The sequence below is a fragment of the Girardinichthys multiradiatus genome, chromosome 22 (assembly GCF_021462225.1).
Source record: "Girardinichthys multiradiatus isolate DD_20200921_A chromosome 22, DD_fGirMul_XY1, whole genome shotgun sequence".
Classification (NCBI taxonomy): domain Eukaryota; kingdom Metazoa; phylum Chordata; class Actinopteri; order Cyprinodontiformes; family Goodeidae; genus Girardinichthys; species Girardinichthys multiradiatus.
The window spans coordinates 24,480,330-24,503,813 of NC_061814.1; the positions used below are offsets into that span (position 1 = coordinate 24,480,330).

Sequence of the window (23,484 nt, forward strand, 5' to 3'; positions counted from 1 at the left end):
GCGGAAATTATGAAAAATAACTGATGGGCAACATTGAATAACATAGCAGGGACCCTTTGATCTTAATTCCCTCAACAAAAAAAACAACAAAAAGGCAATTTTAGTAGCAAAATTCATTAGTTGTCGCAAAATTAATTCGACAGTTTACAAGGAAAAATAAATGTCTGGGTCTTGCAATTTTGTCAAAGCTTTAAATAGTGGCTTAATTTCTCAGTCAAAGCAAACAGAATAAAAAGATTTTGCAAGTGCATTTCTCACAAAGTTTATTTTAAAAAAATTATCTAATTGAAAAAAATGAAAGCAACCCATGAATGATTGTTCAAATTTAAGATGTAACTAAATGTAATTTAAGACCTATTGAGGAAAATTTGGATTTATTTAAGGTCTAAAATTTACCTTCAAATTAAAACCTAATAGGACTTTTTAAGACCCTGAAAGAAACCATGATCTTAGAAAATCGCAAACACAGAAAAAAATAAAAATAATCTGAAAAGAGAAAATCACATATAGGTTAGACCTGATTAAAGTTATCTTTGTTCTTCAGTGAGTGGCAGAAGTGAAGCTTGTTCTACAGTCTTGCTTTAACATTTCTCTCTGATTCATCAGGCTGCAGTGTGTTTACTCACCTATATTAGGATGATTCAGTAGCTTCATTATTCTGACTTCCCTGAAAAGCTGTGGAGACACAGAGGAGCACTTTAATCCACACAAGACCACATCAGATGACTTAATGAGCAATATAATCTGTGTGTCACCTACATTTCTGGAGGGAGTAAAATGAAGGAAATGCAACTACAAGCGGACTCCAAAAATGTGAAAGGGTCTTCAACTGAGTTATACCAGCAGAGGCCATGAGAATCACAGCTCTACTATCCTCCGAAAAGCAATATGGCTGATGCCATGATGCACTAAACCCTGCCCAACACAGATAAGAATTACAACTCCACTGACCGGCTGTAGGGGAAGGAGCCGGCGATGTGACAATCACTGTAGCCACTCACAAACTGCCAGGATCTGCAGAGCAGCAGCACAGACAGGCTGCTCCTTTACAGCTGTAAAACTTTACAGGCGTTGAGTTTGAGGTTCCAGAGAGTGGTTAAATTCAGTCCCTTTCAAATCAAACATGTAGCTTTTCTTGTATTTCCTCAGAGTAACCGGTGTTCTCAGACGTTCAAATAGTGGGATCTTCTTTTAGAAAAACTGCATCTCGTCAGTCTTTGTGTGACTATACGTCAGCTGAGCTCCTGCAGCCACACAGAGGTGCTGTTGAATCATTTACGTTCTGTTGATTCCCACTCAACGTTTTGCTTAGGCTGTGTTCGTGTATCAGATTACAGTACAGACTTGATTTGCACCGACAGAACAATTCAGCCACTTGAGACACAAAGATTTTGCACTTTTGCTGACTAGGTGAAAAATTAAAAAGAGCTCGGAGTCTTGTTTTTCTTTTAAAGCTATGCGGTGGAAATTGCAATCCTCCTTGCACTGTGAAGCTATAGGTCTCTGACTTGCATGTGGTTGGGCTTAATCCATGTATACCAGCAACTTTCCTAGTAGTATTTCGGGTATTACGGAGGTTCCAGGAGAGTGTGTTTCTGGGTCATCAAACAACTATTACACCAGTGTGAGCAGGCCCAGCTCTGCAAGACTTCCAGCTACAGTCTCATTTATAAAAAAGAAAACTCTGCCACACTTGATCTTTTCTCTGTTCTCCGTCTCACCTTTCACCTCATGGATCCAAAATATTGCACAAGAAGCTGCTGCAGAGATCAAGTCTTCTTATATTGTTCTGATAGTCCGACAAACAAGTATTGGCTTTTCGTCCGATGTCTGGTGTAGATTCCTCAGTGCTACAGAGCTAATATAAACCACCAATGAAGGCCACACATTCTCCTTCTTTACAATAAACATAGCGGCTGTGATTTATTTGAGATGAATCCAGCTCTGTATTTTTAACAGCATACTAGCTTTTACCTTGCACCCATTTTGGCTTTAAATACCACAAATCACCTTCTCAAACTGTATGGGATCTTTGTCAGAAGGATTAGAAGAACTTATGTTGCTCCTTTTTCATGCTTTATGTATTCTATACCATTGTTTGTTGTAATTGACAGAAATGTTTCAAAAACCTAACTCCAAAGGGATGTTTAGTCTTCTCCAAATGATCACACTGTTTTTGAACTTCCTAAAATGCCACATTTGTAAAACTGTTTCTACCTAGGTAAGCAAGCCATAAACAAAAAGGCATTTTTATACATTAGTTTTCAGCATAAACAAAAAAAAAAAAGATATTCTTCTTAAGTCAGCTCAGTTTTGTTTAGGGTTAACCCTAACCATGAACAACATTTCTTGCCAACAAGCTGAAAAATCAAAGGAGAATGAACCTATAGACAAGGGGTTCTTAATAAAAAGGAGTCTAAAACTGTATTTTCAAAATATGATAGAGGGTTCTCTGAGTCAATCATAAGATATTTATAAAATTAGTAACACACAAATTAAATTAGTCAGCCAGTGATTGAAATCTGTCAGTTATCCATGTGATTGGCATATCAAGCACAGAAAAATCAGATGGGTAAACAGCTTGTCTGCTGATTTTGAGTTCCTGTAAAAAATAAATGTAAAACACTGAGCCAGCAAGACAAAATTAGTTGTGTAGGTGTCTTAATAGAAATGGGATTTTTTTAATTCAATTATTCTTAGATGATCCAAATAATATTCCACTCATTTTTAGCTGATTTATTACTAAAATCAAAGAAATAAGTACATCAGAGAACATGTTTCTTGATGCATAACAGTAGAATTTTACTGGACAAAATATCATTGGTTAATCAATCAAGGGAAAATTAGATGATTTGTGCATCTGTAACAGAGATATGGTCTTCTGGTCAGTCCTGTAATCCTTATATATTGTTGTATTCAACATGACTATCATAAAAACTGAAGCACATTTTCCTGGTCTTTGTTACATTAAAATAATACATTTAAACCAAGTTGACACAAATTAGTTTGTATGCATTAGAGTACCAAGAAAAAAAAACCCAGAAGCTTGAAATGAACAAATCAGACAATTGAGGGCCAATTTCCAGTCAGCGGTTGTTGTAACATTTTGGCCTGCTGATACAGATTTTGACTGATTCTAATTTCCTTAAAAAAATAAGAATATATGAGAACAGCCTTGTTTTTTCTAGCCTTCCTACTATGAGTAGTCAGTTATTTAAATTATAAGAATGTCACATGTGTGAGAGTGCAGTCCTTGTAAAACTGACTTAGTTTAAAACAAAGCCTAAATATTCACAGAGCTCACATTTTAAACTGTCTTTCGTATCTTATATTAACTGGGATTTCCAAAAGGCTGCCCAACAATCCCAATTCCCAATCTAGCATGTTTTATTATGGAGACTAAAAAGCTCAAATGAATAAAACATGATTATGTTGCTGGAACACATTCAGCCTTCCTGTTATCTTATGCAAGCCTTGTGCTCTCTCCCTCATTCTCTCGCAGCCTGAATCGCGGACATGTCTCAGCCTGTCTTGGAAATTAAATTTTCTTTTTAAATGGCTTAAATGGGACACCTTTTCTTCTTCTTCCAACTATATTTTAGACACCTTACTGATACATCAAACTTTGAATCTTCTTCCCTTTGTAACAACTTCCACACTGAAGAGTGTCGACATATGGCACATCCACTGATCAGAACGTAATCAGATCATTGAGTTTCTGACCGGCTGGTACACTGGTCAGAGCTGATCAACCTGAACATCAAACTGAAAATTGGCCAATTCCAGTCACTAGCCGATGTTTTTGTGCATCTCTGGAATCTGCGGGTCAGACCTCAAACAGGTATCTGCCAGAAAAAAACAGATTGTTGCATTTTTAGTTTCTTGCACCAGTTCTATTCAAGCAAATGGAGAGAAAACGGAGATGTAAAACGGAGATGTATTTAAGGCCCCAACTAATTAACAAGCTAAGTAGTTTTACGAAAGTTACATAATAAAGTGCTAAAAAGTTATTTATCGACACCAACTTTTTAGGCATTAATTATGTTATATATCATTTAAACAAATGTATTCATTTTGCATTCAAACTTCAAAAATAAAAGTGTGTTAATTAGGATTAGGCAGTTTATATTTGCTATCGCACATATTTTTTTTCACAAGTATAATGAGCTTCTATAGTGGCTCTAAATAAACCTCCTGTGTGACAAACCCTGGTCCATATTCATCAGCAGCTGTACCGGCCTGAGTGGTTCCCCCATTGGTAACAAAGTCAATTAGAGGGGAAACACACTGACACAAAATCCAGAATATGTCCCGCATAATGAGACAAACATATAAGTCACTGCATGGTCTTCAATATGTCAAGCATCACTCAGGAGAGGAAGCTTTATTATTCTGGATGACGGACTTAAGAGTCAGTATTTGATCTCGAGCTCTCATCTCCACTGTCTTGCCCCATCCCCCCCCCCCCATCGTGTCGTTTGCGTCACTGCCCTAAAGCTACTCACATGGGAAGCACGTGTGCAGCCACTTGGAAACAAAAATGAGAACAAATCTGAGCAGGGCTGTGGAAAAATAACAACAAACACGGATCTCGTCAATACACATTCAATACGGATGTAGCCACCATGAAGGCCAACAGGAGATAATGAGTTTGATCTTTGATCCGGTCTGCTATCATTATCAATAATATCTACAGACGCAGCGGGGAGTTGCAGTGTGAGATAAAGCCGTTCTGAAGGTGTACTGTGTACGTGCTGAGTGAGTAACTGCAGAAGAGCTAATTTATCCCAATATTAGAAGGTATTGCAATGATCAGTTTAGCCGATAACTTAAGGAAAATGATGACAAAACAAAGTGTGCATCTCCCAAGAGGACACACCGTATTCAGAGTGCCTGAATCTCTATAGTCTGTGCCAGTGACCTACTTACAGCCACCCAGAGGCACCCAGGCACCCAAACTAGCCTTAATTACAGCAGAGTCCGTATGAAGGAGGAGCAGAACAGAGGATATCTGACAGGGGACACTTACAGGAACAGGCTGGACTATTTCAGTCATGGCAGCGGCGCAGCTGTTCGTTCAATGTGGAGATTATTGATAGAACGATGAGCCTGCAAACCCTCTTTCATCTAATGGGTTTGTGTTTTGATGTGTACCAATGGTACTTCAGTAAACTTCATAGCAGTAAATAACCCCTGTCTGATGTACAAAGAAAAGCTGAGAGACAAACACACAGGCAGCCAGAGGAGTAAAAAGCGTCTCCAACAGACATGCACCAATGGGTCGGCTGTGATCGTTGATCGGCAGGTCAAATACTGAAAATCCGATATTTTTTTCCACATTTACCAAAGGCCAAGAAAACACATCAACCAATAGCATTTACCCTGACAAACATTTTTGAGTTAAATAAAATTCAGATCAAGATTAGAATAACCGATAGATAAATGGAGATTCTCTTGCAATTCCTTAATTTTTAGCTGGATACAAAACTATTACCTCGATCTGCAGATGGGGTAAAGGATAGAGTCTATTCCACAATGCATCAAGATGCAGACATGGATGATTCTCATTGATTAACAAATGTAGCAACTTAATAACATTAATCCTAACTGATATCGTCATTTTGATAAATGCAAAAGGCGGAACTCAGAAGTGTGCAAGTGAAGCACATTAATGTTGCATGAGTACAGCCTGGAAAATGACTTGAAGGAGAACCACACCATATGTAGGCTATGTAAAACTTTTTCTGAAAAGTTTAAAAACACAAGAAAACGTTTCCACCCGGAGGAAAAAATAAAAATTTCCTGACCTTTCCTGATGAGTGGCAGCTAGCATGTCGTGTTCTCACAACGAGAGCAGTGAACGAGAGTAGCACATGTGCATTTCTGAATGAGCTGTAACAGAATGTAGCAGAGGAATGGTAGATCCTGGGAGGATTTAGTTTTAGTTACTGATGATGTAGGAGGTTTGGGACTCTGGACTATTTACGTATGAATAAGGTCACCTGTTTGTTAGGTATGGAACGTGTAGACGTCAGGAAGCATTTCTTTTAAGGTTTTGTGGAACACATTTTTTTTTCATGTATATTGTCTTAATTTTTATTTTCTCAGGTATTTATTGCCTTTTTTTGTTTGGCAGAAAAGGTCTTGGACATTGATCGTGGTCAGAGGGCTCGGTGGTGCCAATTGTATGGCAGCCTCACTTGTGTCATTCTGCCCCAGGACAGCTGTGGCTACATTGTAGTCTACCACCGTCAGTATGTGAATGTGTGGGTGGATGCCTAAATGTAGCATGAAGCGCTTTGGGGTCCTCAGACTTGATAAAGCGCTATACATATGCAGGCCATTTACCATTTTTACCATTTATTGTTAGTGGTGTACAAAGGGGCGTCTGCAGTGGTGTGTTTAGTTACATACTATGATTTAAAGTAGCATTGTAGCCTTTTGAATTATAATCAAAGGAAATAGTGAAGAGCCCCAAGAGTCATGCCCTTTCCCAAAGCATACTTTTTCTGTGCTTCATGTGTTATAATATTACAAAAGAAATAATATTACTAAAATCGGTCAAAATCCACAGGTCAGACTTGAAAGAAAAATAGGGAAACTGTATCGTCCAGAAAAAAAAGCCTGTACAGTGGGTTTCTTGTCTGACATTCAGATAAATGTCCTTGTCTCATAAGGACCTAAAAATAAAACGAAAAAAGAAGAGACTCCTTCCTTTGTTTTCGTCGGTCTCTGCTTCAGCAAAGCCCTTATTACCCACAACATTAGAAAGAAAACCCTGTTAGAGCGTAACTTGTTTAAGCTCTTATTGAAGTCAGGCGGCACCTCTAAATGCCTTCAGAGTCACTGCATATCTTAGCAGCTCCAACATTTGATTTTAAAATGATTCAGACAACAGTCTTGTCTGCCCAATTACAATCCACTCATCTGGTCAAGACCAAAGCTCCTCTAGGCCAATGAGCTGTGGAGCATTTTATTGGTTAATGCAGAGTGGCAGGAGTTGGAGAGACGTAAACAACCACCATGATGAGAGGTTAACCCTACGGTGGGCTTTTTGCAGGGAAAAAAAAAAAACATTCCAATTTCAGTTATTGTAAAGCAGGTCTGCAGCACAAAAACTTTAGGTTGGACTTTCTGTTGCTTTAAGTATTATTTACAGAAGAGACGAGATTGCGGTGGGTGGCGGGATGAGTGCGGCATTTGTTTTAGTGGAAGAGGGGATTAACTGAAAGGCCTATTTAAGGGGCGAAACGCCTTAAAACCATGACAACGTCAACATCCCAGATCACAGATGACATGTGATGCGTTTCCTGTGGTGGCTGTAAGGAGGAGCTTTGGAAAGCTCAGCTGATCCCGTTTCATGTCCTGACCGCTACAAACTCAGACCAGAGCCAATGAGCCATGAAGGATCAGAACCGAGGTTTATTTTTTAACTCATGACTCACTCTATGAAGCTGTCATTAAAAACAGAATAATAGAGGTGAAACATCACAAGCTTCCGAAAATAAGAGATAAAACCCAATATTTTTAATAAAGATTTTACCTTCTTGCATATGATGCTGTGAAACAAAGTAAATTCCTTATCGGTTTAGGACAACGATGCTCATCCATCTATATCAGCAAATCAATACCAATTTGAGCATGTGTGTGAAATTTTGCTAAAACCGTGACTTGCACTTACTAAGAATGTGCCAGTCCAATGTGTCATGCAGCTTTATCTGTGTATAATTGAGCACATATAGGTTCTGCTCGCTCTGCCTGAAGCACCATATGGTGAGCCCACAGCCTGATGGATCGGTGGCATTTTGACAGGCTAACATGAAAGAGCAACCACTAGCGGTGAGCAGACGTCATTCTGCCAAATCAGACAATGGGCACCCACAAAAATTGTATAACAACAAAAAAGAAAAAGAAGCATTTGTTTGCCAGATTTACCATGAGAACATGTCTCATTAACCCCAAGTCAGATTAAGAGAGTGTACAATTACTGTGTCCATTGGTTAGTTTTAGGGCATCACATACACAGTGTGCCCTAATAAAGTAGCCTGATACCAGACAAGTTTATAAACCAAACCCACGCTGCCCCGGATTTAACAGCGAACATGCATGCTAAAAAATAAAAACAAATGTTGAAGTCACTGGTCCTATTCTTTAAAGGAGCATTTATTGCTTCAAATCACATCCCCGCAAGCAGGGGAGTACAGCACTATCACAATACCACCGCAGAGCGTGTATTAGCGATAAAATGTAGTAATAAATCTCAAGTTCATATTCTTAGCATGTCTACATTACAAAAAGAATCTCTCATTTGAAACACTGTCTTTTTATTACAAAAAATAACCATGTGATTTTTGGATAAGGAACTTTACAGAACAGGAAATTCTGAAAAACGAAAAGCAGAATTCGGAAAAAAATTTAAATTACATTTCGCAGGGCTTCAGTTTTCCACACTAGGTTACTATATGTACTGTTGCTGGGTATTTTCAACTGTTACCACATGCATTTAGATGTTACAGTGCTTTGTTGCACTTAAAGCTTGGTTGTTTTTTGTTTACCTTGTCTTGGCTACACAATTAGGCTGAAAAAAATCTGTTTTTTCAGAAAGAAATGTCGCAGCATAGGGTCATAAAGTGTTGTTTTGCTTTCGATTTCTTTGAAAATGTAATATACAAAAACATATGATCAATAACCGGCGACACAATTATGACTTGATAGAAAATGAGTGTAAAAGTGTAAAAATGTTCCCATTCTATAAGCTATCAGGGAAAAACACAGAAGTAAACTTTCATATTAACCACAATAACTGAGAAAAACAAACATGCAGCTACCAGACATCTGTTACATTGACACCATATGCCATAAATGACACCTCTCTGGAGTTTTCCAAAGGCGTCGGATGCTCAGTGATACGGCCAACACTGATACACTGCCAAAAAAATATTGAGAGGCTGAAGTCCTCCATTTTGGCTCAGATATACCTGAAGTCAAATGAAAAATACAAGGTACTGGCTAACATAAAAAGGTGGTTATACCAACAATTTAATTATTTTCTTTACCACTGATTTGGTTATTTAATTAAATCCGATCTATAAATTAGGGATAAACAAGTTCCTTGGAAGACTGACTAATATCTCAGACTTGCCTGAATAATTACTCTAACAGCTAACAATAACCCCCAGAGACAGAGAAATCATTAATATTTCCTTACATTAATCTTAGGGTTTAGGGTCAATTGAAAGACAGATTTAATAAGAGGTTAAATAAGTCAAGGACAACCTTAATTTTGAAACATAAACAAGATTTCGGAAATTTTACTTAATACTCATAGTGGTAGGGTTGGAAATCTTTTGGAATTCGGCAAACTGATTCAATTAACATTCAGAAAGCTAAGATGCAATTATAAATCCATTCACGTAACTTTAAAAGTAGGTTTGTTTTTTCTCAGTTAGGTGGAATCTTTAGCATCCCTATCCAGATGTGCTTCAGGTTTACAGTGTTATTTTACTTCCATCTCAGAGTCGAAACGTGTCAAATAGCTACTCTTGTTTCTTCTTTTTCAAAAGATTTCTTTTAATTTCACACGTCCCATGTCTGACAATAACCACGCCATATACAGGATGTGTAAAACTTGGGAGAAAAGTTATTTTCTCTGTGCATTTTATATTTACCATAAACTGCCCACAGTTTATGGTAAATCAGTCGCTTCACAGTTCCGCCTTCTACGTTCGTCAAAATTAGCTCATAAATGCACATTAAGACAATCGACCTTTGATAAAAATCAAGTCAGAATCTTCCATGTCTGCCTCTCAATGCAATGAGAAAATAGATTTGTTTTCTCTCACCCCCCTATAGAAAAAAAATTACTTGGCTTTAAATCATACCAAATTGCCAAAAATTAACTAAACCACTATGTCAGGTGGAAGCTTTTAATATGTGCTCTTAAATTTGAAATCCTTTCGTCACACCTCTACTAGTGTAAAGGTCACAGTGTGAGCACAGCAAATCCAAACAGCCTTGGGGACTGAACTGAAATGAATTATGTCTAGACTTCTTAATTAGAAGACAGTCTCAAACAAAACAACCAAAACCAACATATAAACACAAGAAAAGGAAAAAGAAAATTTGTATTTAGAACTCAGCTTTATTTTGAAAATCCAATGCATTAGTTTGGAGCCTGCTGGATAACCCTAAAAACCAGTAGAAGAGGCCAGAGACTGCCAAGTGTTCCTGCATCGTTTCTTTTAATTTTTTTACAAGCGCCGTTTAAATGCATCAACATCAGAAAGGCAACTAAGCAAAAATGGCTTGGAGCTAGAGACTCTCTTTACTGTAGCCACTGTAAAGCTTTCAACAAGCATAGCTCAGGACAGGGCGGGTCAGCGAGGCAATCGATTCAGTCCAGGAGGCAGCTGCTCCATTAAAAGACAAGTCTCTGCAATGCAGATGGCACATCTGTATGCCATAACAGGAACCCCCAGCGCCAAACGAGGACATGATAATTGATAACAATATGCACATGCAAGGCAGAAGCACAAACAAGTGTGTAAACTTCATACAAAAGAAACATCTGCACACGTACTCCCATGTACACTCATGCTGTGACATCAATCCCAGCTCATCTTCCATAAAAAGCTATAAGAGTTCTCCATATTGACCCTCTTGGGTCCGCTGCAGCTGACATATGAAAGGCACACTGAATAATTGATCACAGCCATCCTGATTGGTCTGCAGACTCGCATGATACATATGACCTACTGCGTGCATCATCACCAGGCAGCAGAAAATAAAATCATTCGCGACCTCGACGAGGCCCAAACTGGTTGAGTCACAGTCACCTTATGAGCAGAATCTCAATGAGATGCCTTCAAATGTTTATCACCCCACAGATTAGAAACCACACAATATGGGACTTAAACAAAAGAATTTCTCTCAGTCAGATTGGATTACATTGATTGGCTAAGGAGCAGCTGTGTGATCTTATAAGGATCCAACAAAATCTCAGATGTTTATTAGTAGTAAAGACCAATACCATGAACATAGCAGCGGGAGAAATGTCACAGACAAAAAAAAACGAGAAAAGAAAACAGGATGGATTTATAAGCGCACAGTCATTGAAATCCCACATTAACCCTTCATCTCATTGTAAATCACAATTACTCTCTGACTGGCTTTCTTTTCTTGGAAAGAAATGCTAAGAATCAGAAGACAATTTAAAAAGGACCTAATTTATTTTCATATATTTTTCTTTAAACTGTTTGCAGGCAGCCATGATTTTCTGTCTCTTTGACCTTGGAGACATCAGTGGTAGCCATAATAAATTCATCTTTGGTGCTGTAGCATAATGTCCAACCGTACAGTTAGGAAAAATCTCAAATTAAGAAACTAATTTAATAGTCACAAATGACACAAACATTTAAAGTCCTAATGTTTTCTTTGTAATAAGTGTAACTGGGGTATTTTATGAATTTTACTTCCCTGTCTTAAGTTGACTGGAGTTTCTAGGAAGAACTACTTAGCAATTCATGATTTTCTATTGCCATGAGGAATAAACATAACATGACCCCGAGGCCCATTTCTCTTAGCCACAGGCAGGACAAAATCTTATATTTATTTTGCCGCCACCAAAGGTGAGCCAGGATAGTACAGGAAGTACAACAAAAAAGCTCGGTGTAGGAGAACTGCATTCATGACAAGTCTACATACCATGCATTAAACCCTATATATATTCCATATTGTTGTTTAAGGGCGATGCCAGAAAAAAAAAAAAAGCCTCATCGGTCCTACAATTAGAAACGTAAACGTGGAGTTCACTATACGTTACTGAGACTTTAACCGTTACTGTGTGTTGGATGGATGACACCAAGTTTGGGCTTCTCAGCCATAAATACTCCAGGCGGATTTGGAGTGAAACAAAAACTGACTGTATAAAAAGCTTCTTATGGCCACTTAAGAGTAAAGAGCAATACAACATTGGTTGAAGGATACAGAGTAGTCAGTGGATTCCAGGGATGGAAATTTCCATGACTGAAGTTCGAATAATTAAAAGAAAAGCCCCTATAAGTTGAAAATTGAGTGAGAAAGTTGGAGGATTTTCACCAAGCCAAACCTCAAAATCCAATATGGTCGCCTGGCTGTAGTAAAAACAGATGATTTATATTTTTTTATTAAAGCTTCTATAAACACAACAATATACAACTTCCTATACAGAACGTGTTATAGTATTTGAGAGAACAACAAGCAGAGAAAAACACTTTCATTAGCTTTTATTGCTAATGGTAGTTAGCCTGCTTAGAGGTCATATTAAATAATCAATTGCACTGGTTTTTAAATTTGATCTGGAGCAGTTAGGTTGGGTTTAATGTTTCTCCCAGATCCAAGTGTTGACTTGGAGGTAAATTGAACAGAGCGTACGTAGATGTCAGCTGTTGTTCCTGGTTCTCCGTTCTCTACTTCAGTTTGATCTGGGTTCTTGAAATTTTTCTTTACCGCACTTCTCTTTAGAGAAGCTGATGAACCAATAATCAATGTGCTTGAACAAATCTTTTTTTGTCTGCTCGTGGTTATTAGCTCTAAATCACAGTTAAATAGCTTGCATTTACCTGGTAAATGATAACTACCAGATCTTCTTTGGAACACCACCTCTAAGATAATTGCTCCAGAGGTTCAGACAAATACTAAAAATATTTCTAAAAATACAAAATGTCCTAACCAGTAAAACATACACTCTGTTTTAATAAAGATGTATTTGTTTTTGTTCTAAAACCCAGAAGAAAACAAATGTACTTTAATTTAAAACTCCTGATCTAGGAAAAGAAAAAGAGCCGTCCTGTTTCACAAATGTGGAATGTGTGACTTGTCTTAAACGTTTTACACATCTCCACCAGTGGTGCAAATAAATGCAGCAGAGACTGTAACTTCTGTGGCTGCACTAGATTAAAATGACGTTATTATAAAGCACAGAAAGACAAAGAGCAGCCAGACCAAGCATGGCTATGAGAAAGTCACAACCATGAGATGAATTTCGCAGATCCTCACACACGGTTTATTTTTAGACTTACAGTAGGTGATGGTACGTCGATACAGTAGCAGAGAGTGCTTTCGTTCCACATAATCTAATCTACCTAAGGGTTAAACAGTAGGTCTATAGATGTATATGTATTGAGCTGAAAGATCATGCTTGTGACTCGGCAATCTGTCCAAGCTCTTTGTTCTAATTGGTCCTGACTGCCAGGCAAGTGACAACCAGGCCAGAAGGTGTATTTTTAGCCGCTCTTCTCCACAAACCAACACAGCCGAGAGAGAAAAAGCAGGGAGGCTGGGGTTTAGACGTGCCTTGTGGTCTCTCCTGACTACATCTGATTACATTAAGTTAAAACAGCACATCCTGAGTTCAAAGAGCAGAGAAACAGAGCAGCAGGAGTCCAGGAATGACTAATGGACAAGACTGTGAGCGCTGTAACCAAGACATTAATGTTTCCAAGTGGCGATAAAACACCAACTCACCTTCTGTAGACTGGTCGGATTCAGCTGGGTTTTGTCTATAATCTTCACCGCTACCTAAGGAGAGAAACAGAGAAAAAAAAAAAAGTTAATCAACAAGATTAAAAACACATTCTGGTTTTATTTGCAAAAAACAAAATTCTGTTTTGCATGGTATAAAATGGCTCTATATTTAGTCTGCACAGACAAAAAGCAGAATGCTTAGTTGCAAGACAAACTGGCGCAGGTGAGCTGTTAATGTACAGCAATCAGGTCAGTGCCGGTGCACCTGACAGTGCAGCGATTGACTGCTGGCAGCGGGTTGATCCATCCATCTCAATAATCACCCCAAAGTGCACAGTGAAACAGACACGCTCTCCTCACTTTCTCAGAGCTCAGCAGCTTTTACAAAACCACGAGCTGAGCGATACTGCACAGTCACCACACAATATGCTGATAAGACATTGACGGAGCACTTTCAACAATCTGGTGTGATTACACAAATGCTTGTGAAATACAGAAAAGACTATTGTTCCTGAACAAAAAAACAAATACTTAAAGCGTATTTTTCCCCTCGCACACACAGTAAAGAGTGTATGAATTGTTATGAATAGCAGCTAATTTGTGGTCAAACCACAGACAGTTAGGCTTAAATCCATTTTAGCCACATCTCAGGAAGCACAGGCATGCTTTGAACAAAATGTGAAGAGCTAATATGTTGGTTAATGTTTGAGGGTTAGAAGCACCAGAGGGGTTGATTGTCTTTATTGTCCTCCCGAGTTTTTGCAGTCAACATAAAAAAAAAAATCAAAAACAAATCTCATCTCTATAAAAAGATCTGCAATTTAGCACCCTGAAGCTGTATGGAAAGGGCAAGGTTTAAAACTGTAACACATCAGTTTTTTATATCCGATAGAGAACTTATCAAATACATGTTTCCAAACAATGTTAAAACAAAACAAAGGTGTTTGGTCCTCGGGGGACCAGAATTTTGCATGTTCTTTCTTGTTTCCATGCTTCAGCACAACAGGTTCAGTTAGTGAAATTACCTCCTAAGCTTACTACAAAGTTCTGCAGGAGGCTGCTAATGACCCATTAATTTAAATCAGGTGTGTTCAAGCAGGGAAACATCGAATGCCTGGTTCATACTGCAAGATTAAAAAATGGCCGGTTCACTTTCAAAACCTGAGAGATCCCACATGTGATGATAAAAACATCGTAGATATTACAAGTTTGATCCAACAGCGTGTGGTGTACAGCCACACGGCAAGGAAATCTGACAAACTCTCTCGAAGATCAAACATGAGTTCAGAGTAATTCCCTTCCGCGTTTCCGTCACATTCAACAGGCTGCCTGCTCGTTTGTCTTCGGGGAACACAGTAGGATATCGGGGCAAGGCAGTCAAACATGTTGAATATCCCCAAACTGATGTTGGAGCAGTCCCGGCATCCTTCCGAGCAGACTAGATCACTCTTAACACACCACACACAGCAGGAATATCTCATAAGATTATATTAAGAGCCATCAGGATGATCAGGGCAGGGAAAGATCGGGTCAAAACCGGCATAAATAAATCCTGCTGTGTGAATCAGGCATAACACATGCAAGATTTCAGGCCTTGATGACTGGAATTGGACAGCACTGCTTCAAAGAGAGTGAAGGCAGAGGACAATTCATGATTGTATTTTTCACTTCGGGAAAATGTTTCGAAAATCTGTAATCATAATTTAGATTGTTCCTCCCCTTGCTTCAGCTTTCTTATACAGCCGACTCACACCAAGTGATTCATTTAATACATTCACTAGGAAAGCAGGTAAAGTGTTTCTATTATCTTAAGTGTAGTTCCCTTTTATCAGCCATGGGCAGTCTAGTCAAGACTGCATTTACAGACTACTAGAGTAAGTGTATTTAAAAGATTACACAACACAATTCATACACTCACCGGCCAATTTATGAGGTACACATGTCCAACTGCTCGTTAACGCAAATTTCTAATCAGCCAATCACAAGGCAGCAACTCAATGCATTTAGGCATGTAGACATGGTCAAGACGATCTGCTGCAGTTCAAACCAAGCATCAGAATGGGGAAGAGAGGTAATTTAAGTGGCATGGTTGTTGGTGCCAGACTGGCTGGTCTGAGTATTTCAGAAACTGCTGATCTACTGGGATTTTCACGCACTACCATCTCTAGGGTTTACAGAGAATGGTCCGAAAATGGGAAAATATCCAGTGAGTGGCAGTTCTGTGGGTGGAAATGCCTTGTTGATGCGATAGGTCAGAGGAGAATGGCCAGACTGGTTTGAGCTGATAGGAAGGCAACAGTAACTCAAATAACCACTTGTTACAACCAAGGCATGCAGAAGAGCATCTCTGAACGCACAACACGTAGAACCTTGAGGCGGATGGGCTACAGCAGCAGAAGACCACACCAGTTGCCACTCCTGTCAGCTAAGAACAGGAAACTGAGGCTACAATTCACACAGGCTCACCAAATTGGACAATAAAAGATTGGAAAAACGTTGCCTGGTCTGATGAGTCTCAATTTCTGCTGCGACATTCGGATGGTAGGGTCAGAATTTGGCGTCAACAGCATTAAAGCATGGATCCATCCTGCCTTGTATCAACAGTTCAGGCTGGTGGTGGTGGTGTAATGGTGCGGGGGATATTTTCTTGGCACACTTTAGGCTCCTTAGTACCAATTGAGCATCGTGTCAACGCCACAGCCTACCTGAGTATTGTTGCTGACCATGTCCATCCCTTTATGACCACAGTGTACCCATCTTCTGATGGTTACTTCCAGCAGGATAACGCGCCATGTCATAAAGCACAAATCATCTCAGACTGGTTTCTTGAACATGACAATGAGTTCACTGAACTCAAATGGCCTCCACAGTCACCAGATCTCAATCCAATAGAGCACCTTTGGGATGTGGTAGAACGGGAGATTCCAATCATGGATGCAGCTGACAAATCTGCAGCATCTGTGTGATGCTATCATGTCAATATGGACCAAACTCTATGAAAAATGTTTCCAGTACCTTGTTGAATCTATGCCACAAAGGATTAAGGCAGTTCTGAAGGCAAAAGGTACTAATCCGGTACTAGCAAGGTGTACCTAATAAAGTGGCCAGTGAGTGTATATAACACTGCAATGCCCGGAACACAATACCCATGGTGAAACAGAATCATGCTGTATAGATGCCTGGCAGAGGAAAGGTGACTTCCTGTCAAGAGGAAGTAGTTCCTTTCCACTGTCCACATGCTTGCTCAGGGTGACGGGTCGTTGCAAAGTCAGAGTCAATGAGATCTGCTAGGACAAACATAATGAATTAAAGTTGAAGTAAACATTGTTCATCCTCAACTAAAATACAAGACAAGAAATGACAGAACAGCCTTATTTCTTCGGTGATGTATTAGCTGTTGTTTTCTGGGGATGGCTGTTCCAATTTCAGGTCTTTCTTATAAACATAAAAGTTTTCTTTCCATCTTTAATATTTTTAATTGTGGGATCATCTTCCAGACTTATTTTGTCCCTGTATAAGATCAATTATGAGAAGACAAACTGCCTTTGGACACACAATGAGAGCTATAATTACAATTTATAATGACTTTGACTAGGGCCTCCTGAGAGCTTAATACGCATGCTTCAGTGGATGCAGACTGTGCCTCAGACCCCAAGCAGTACTTCTAGGGGGAAAACCAGAGAGCAAAATGCTGAGTCATGGCACAGAGAATGCAGGTTATTCATCCCGAACAGGGTTTCCCCGAGACCAACAGTACCGAGATTCAATTTCATCCAAAGCCTGAAGCTACACCCCATCCTGACACCAATGTGCTGGTGAAAGGAACAGTCAGAAAGAGAGCCAAGACTACAGAATGGCTCACAGAGTGAAGAAACACAAAGTGTGCAGGTGGTTTCTATTTGCAGCTCTTCTTAGGTGGGCAGGTACTCTCAGAGACTTTCTGCGTCCTGCAAACATGGGCTCATGTTAAGAGTTTAACTGTCAGCTCATTTGTATGTTAAAAATATCCTCTCATTTTTGCATTCTTCACTTAGTAGGATAAGTTGTCATTGTAATACAATGTTCTGATATAATCCTTTTAATCTCATTTGACAATGACGTGGAAGAACGGCACAAAGTTTGCATTAACTGTGCAGCATGCGTCGGATCACTAATGGGTTTGAGGGTGAAAAATTCAACTCCACAGCGACAGAAGGCAAATGTGCATCTCTGTTAATTATGCAGAGCGTTTGTAACTCAGCGGGCCATATGCTCCTTGCTGTACACCGGCCTCATCATCCAGCACGCATCTAAAACACGTGCAGATTCAAGCTGAAGATGTGGAGGGAAAATTTTGTCGTGACGCCACTTTAGTGCTGAAGCGCCTGAAATGTTGGGCTACACTTTTATTTCCCTCTGAGCTCTTTCTGTACAAGCACTGGTACATGACTAGTTACACAATGAAAAGATCAGCATCACTGCAGCTTAAAAAGAGACAGCAGTGTTTGAAATCAATATTAGCGTTACGACACATCAAATGTACAAGAAGCCACATAATGTTTGTCACTCTCAGCTGTAGATCAAACCAGATTATGAATAATGTGTGCATGCTTCTCCTGTGAAGATAATATTGATTTCAGCTACTTCATATTGACGTCAGCTCCTGGCAACTCTACAGTGGCACAGTTTTATGTTCTTGTTGGCAGAGCTCTACTCGGTTAAGTTATCTGTGCCGTATGTGAGAGACCTGAGATTTAAACATTAAGTGCTATAAGAACTGAGTTACAGTCTAACCGTTTTTACCGGTGCTGTAAAACTATGCAAAAAATTTATTTAAGACCAAAAAGTTCAAATTCAATAGAAACACTAAATATTTACTCAGGCTGCTGAAGTTTATTTCAAACTAAACATGCAAAGCAGCTAAATAAGCTGATGATTATGCTAAAGTTAAGAAGACTGATACTTTTATTTTTAATATTTTCTAGCCAAATTTGCTTCCTGTGCCTAACTATAACTTAACTGATACGATAGGTACAGTTTCATGGTTATACCTAGTCTTCATCACCTGCATGTTAATATCTTTCTTCTGAGGCAACAAGTCCTGGCAAAAAGTATAGAAACAAATACCTGCACAAGTCTAATTATGCAAAACGACTCTAGGGTTCAGAGTGCTTGAAGTGCTTGCCTCTGCTGCAGATTTTAGCTACATTTACTTTTTTGTTCCCTGGTTCAGTAAAAGCAATCTGATAGAGGCAGTCATCCCTATAGGTAGGCTAACAAATATTCATTGACCAAAATATCAGGCCAATACTTGAAATGCCTTTAAATAATGGTCAATATCCTAGCAGTGAGGCACCAATCTCTGTGCTGCTGGATTCAGAGTGAGCTTTCAACTCTGAGAAATGAGTTGAGCACAAGGTGTGAGAGTAAGTGGCGCTAATGTTATCATCTGTTCTGGAGAATCTGCCTCTTATGGAGGATGTTTGCAAAGCAGCTCTGTAAACATGATGCAAGTGAGTCACCTGAAATATCTCTATCAGCAGATCTCTAGAGGCACAGAAGGAGAATGAAGCTGCTGCTTCTGCCAGCTCACAGCATCTTGCTAGTACATGGATGCCTCATACCCAAAGAAACATCTGATCAAATGTCAAAAATACTGACAGATGGAAAAGAAAATGAAAAAAAGAATAAATCGGTGGCCCTGATTCATTTAAATATCTATCAACCCACATTGTCCTCAGTCTATCATTTGTTTCTTGTCATCAGCATTATCCTACTACTTTCCATGAGCTTTAGCATCTCAGGCACTAAAATCTTTACCCACATGTGGGCATCATAGGCAGTCAGTCTATCCATCTGGTCAAATATATTATAGGACTGTGGAGTGTAAAGGGATCACTCCTGAAATATAGGAGTCTACAGGTCCTTCTCAAAATATTAGCATATTGTGATAAAGTTCATTATTTTCCATAATGTCATGATGAAAATTTAACATTCATATATTTTAGATTCATTGCACACTAACTGAAATATTTCAGGTCTTTTATTGTCTTAATACGGATGATTTTGGCATACAGCTCATGAAAACCCAAAATTCCTATCTCACAAAATTAGCATATTTCATCCGACCAATAAAAGAAAAGTGTTTTTAATACAAAAAACGTCAACCTTCAAATAATCATGTACAGTTATGTACTCAATACTTGGTCGGGAATCCTTTGGCAGAAATGACTGCTTCAATGCGGCGTGGCATGGAGGCAATCAGCCTGTGGCACTGCTGAGGTCTTATGGAGGCCCAGGATGCTTCGATAGCGGCCTTTAGCTCATCCAGACTGTTGGGTCTTGAGTCTCTCAACGTTCTCTTCACAATATCCCACAGATTCTCTATGGGGTTCAGGTCAGGAGAGTTGGCAGGCCAATTGAGCACAGTGATACCATGGTCAGTAAACCATTTACCAGTGGTTTTGGCACTGTGAGCAGGTGCCAGGTCGTGCTGAAAAATGAAATCTTCATCTCCATAAAGCTTTTCAGCAGATGGAAGCATGAAGTGCTCCAAAATCTCCTGATAGCTAGCTGCATTGACCCTGCCCTTGATAAAACACAGTGGACCAACACCAGCAGCTGACACGGCACCCCAGACCATCACTGACTGTGGGTACTTGACACTGGACTTCTGGCATTTTGGCATTTCCTTCTCCCCAGTCTTCCTCCAGACTCTGGCACCTTGATTTCTGAATGACATGCAGAATTTGCTTTCATCCGAAAAAAGTACTTTGGACCACTGAGCAACAGTCCAGTGCTGCTTCTCTGTAGCCCAGGTCTGGGGAATGCGGCACCTGTAGCCCATTTCCTGCACACGCCTGTGCACGGTGGCTCTGGATGTTTCTACTCCAGACTCAGTCCATTGCTTCCGCAGGTCCCCCAAGGTCTGGAATCGGCCCTTCTCCACAATCTTCCTCAGGGTCCGGTCACCTCTTCTCGTTGTGCAGCGTTTTCTGCCACACTTTTTCCTTCCCACAGACTTCCCACTGAGGTGCCTTGATACAGCACTCTGGGAACAGCCTATTCGTTCAGAAATTTCTTTCTGTGTCTTACCCTCTTGCTTGAGGGTGTCAATAGTGGCCTTCTGGACAGCAGTCAGGTCGGCAGTCTTACCCATGATTGGGGTTTTGAATGATGAACCAGGCTGGGAGTTTTAAAGGCCTCAGGAATCTTTTGCAGGTGTTTAGAGTTAACTCGTTGATTCAGATGATTAGGTTCATAGCTCGTTTAGAGACCCTTTTAATGATATGCTAATTTTGTGAGATAGGAATTTTGGGTTTTCATGAGCTGTATGCCAAAATCATCCGTATTAAGACAATAAAAGACCTGAAATATTTCAGTTAGTGTGCAATGAATCTAAAATATATGAATGTTAAATTTTCATCATGACATTATGGAAAATAATGAACTTTATCACAATATGCTAATTTTTTGAGAAGGACCTGTATATCTTGCATACAAGTATTCCTTCTAGGACTGCAATAATGCACATGCGGAGAGCAGCTCAAATTAGATTTTTTTTTAAAAAGTAAATGACTGTGGTTAATGTCTTTATCTGCTGCAAACAACCAAAACAAGTCCAACCATTTTTCTACAAATAAATCTTAATTTGTTGTTCAGTAAATTCATGCAGGACAGAGACCAGGCATCCCATGCCTTGATAACATTGCATTGGTTTTTAATGGGTTGCGTTCTTTCCATCTATTCTCCCTCTATCTCTTGCCCCTGTCTTTGCATTTTAATGAGCCAGCAAAGCCTTTCAGACACACAAACCGGAGCCCGACCTTCTCGGCCAGCACCAGGTATCACATACGCAATTTGCTTGTTTAACATTGGCAGTAAAAGCCACGGGACAGATCAAACTGGTACCAGTCAGACCTGAGAGAACAGTTGTGCCTTCAATAGTCCGATAAAACGTCGTACTTCATGAAACCTGGAAGATTAAAAGGATGCAAATAGCAAAGACATGAGAGCACCGGTGAGGTACATGAGGCGTAATTACAAACACACAACAATGCAGGCTGTCCATCATCCCGACAGGTCAGCAGTGTATAAATCTGTTATTGTGTGTGAGAGGAAACAGGATCTACACCCAATGAATACAACAACATGGTCAATAAAACAAAAAACTGAGATGATGATTTCAACTGACATTAACTCGTGTCTCGTGAAGCACAGGTTGCATTTTAAATGTATCTAAATTTATACGATTTTCTTGTGTTTTGGAATAAAGTCTTTTCTTTATGATAACCTTTTTCAGAAGCTTAAATGGATATGGAAAAATTAAAACACCCATACAATGGCTTGCAAAAGTATTCATACCCTTTCAACATTTTCACTCATTACAACCACAACATTTGAATTATGTGATAAACCAACACAAACCAGTGTATAATTGTGAGGTGGAAAGAATATAATAAACAGTTTTCAAAATTGTTTTAAACTAATAAAATCTGAACAGTATGTGCGCGCATTTCTGTTTAGCCCCCTTTCCTCCGATACCCCTCATAAGATCCAGTGAGAACGACTACATTTGTAGGTCATTTAAATAGTAAATAAACTTTACCTTCAAGTAACATAAAATAGTGCTGCGCAATAAAACAATTTTAGTCATTTTGTCAAGAAACAGAAAATACCAATAATGATGATGAAGGCTCCAAATTTAAAAACAGACACAATACATGTGGGTTTACAGGCAATAGGTGGGGTCACCATTATTTAAGCATGTGTAAAAGACTGAGAAACAGTAGTGTGGAATTGATTTGCATTATTTTCCAGTTGGACTCAAATATATTTAAATTTTTAAACCGTACCGCAAATGGGACTTGTACATCAATATTTTGCTAGTTGATAAAGGGTAATTATTAATCTATAGAGTCCTGCAATTCAAAAGGGAATTCAGTTTTAACTTTATGACAGTTTTTGGAATTAAATCCGAAAGTTCATGTTTCATTACTTTTTTCATTTGCTCTATATATTTGTATTGAAACTGATACTATCTTAGTAAATAAATTTTTAATTTGAAACCACATCATAATAAATATTGATACCTTCAAAATACAGAAATAAATGGTGGTTATTTTTTTTTTTGTCCGTATCAACCAGCTCTATGGTTAAGAGAGAGAACAATATGACATATTTTGAACATCTCACCGGGGATAATCTGAAAATGGAAACAGTATGGCACAACTGCAAATCTTATCAGGACGTTCACCTAAACTGACAGGCCAGGGTTTTAAGACCATTATTCAGAGAAGCAGCCATGAGGCCAATGGTAACTCTGGAGGAGCTGCACTCCACAGACCTAACCTTTATTGAGAATTAGCAAGAAGAAAGCCATTGTTCAAAGAAATCGGACCAAACTTGTTTAAAATTTGCCACAAGACATGCAGGGAACACATATATAAACATATCGAAGAAGGCCCTCTGGTCTGATGAGACCAACAATGAATTGCACATCACTCTGAACACACCATCGGACAGTGAAACATATGGTGGCAGCATTTTGTTGTGGGAATGCTTTTCTTCAGCAGGGACAGGGAAGCTGGTAAGACTGAATAGGAAGATGGATGGAGGTCAATGAAGGAGAATCCTGGAATAAAATCTGTCAGAGGCCGCAGAAGACTTGACACTGAGGGCGAGGCTCACCTTCAAGCTGGGCAGAAACCCTAAACTTGTAACCAGAGCTTGGGCTCTTTTACCTTCTTGTTTCTGCAAACAAGAATGGGCATAAATTTAAGTTTCGAGGTGTGCAAAGCTGGTGGAGACATATCCCAAAATACTTTCAGCTGTCACTGCAGTGAACAACAGTTATACAATGTTTTGACTCAAGTGAGTGGAATACAAATGCACAGCTAAATTTTCAGATTATTATTTGTAAAAAAAACATTAAAGTCCATGAACCTTTATCCTTTCACTTCAATGTTAAGTGCTACGTTTTGCTGATCTATCACATAATCC

At 39.2% G+C, this 23,484-nt stretch overlaps 1 protein-coding gene across 7 annotated transcripts in view; it reads right to left on the reverse strand.

Annotated features, from left to right (window-relative positions):
* Positions 1–23,484, reverse strand: part of mark1 (MAP/microtubule affinity-regulating kinase 1) — a 44,708-nt gene that overhangs the window by 15,331 nt on the left and 5,893 nt on the right. For 6 of the 7 annotated variants that reach the window (XM_047351026.1, XM_047351022.1, XM_047351024.1 and 3 more), the window contains exons 3-4: positions 13,504–13,557; positions 627–675 (exon numbers count right to left, since the gene is read on the reverse strand). In XM_047351026.1, coding sequence (XP_047206982.1) covers positions 627–675; positions 13,504–13,557 — 103 coding nt within the window. Of the gene's footprint in view, positions 1–626; positions 676–2,721; positions 3,846–13,503; positions 13,558–23,484 lie in introns of those variants that run through there. The other variant, XM_047351029.1, reaches the window with a different exon arrangement.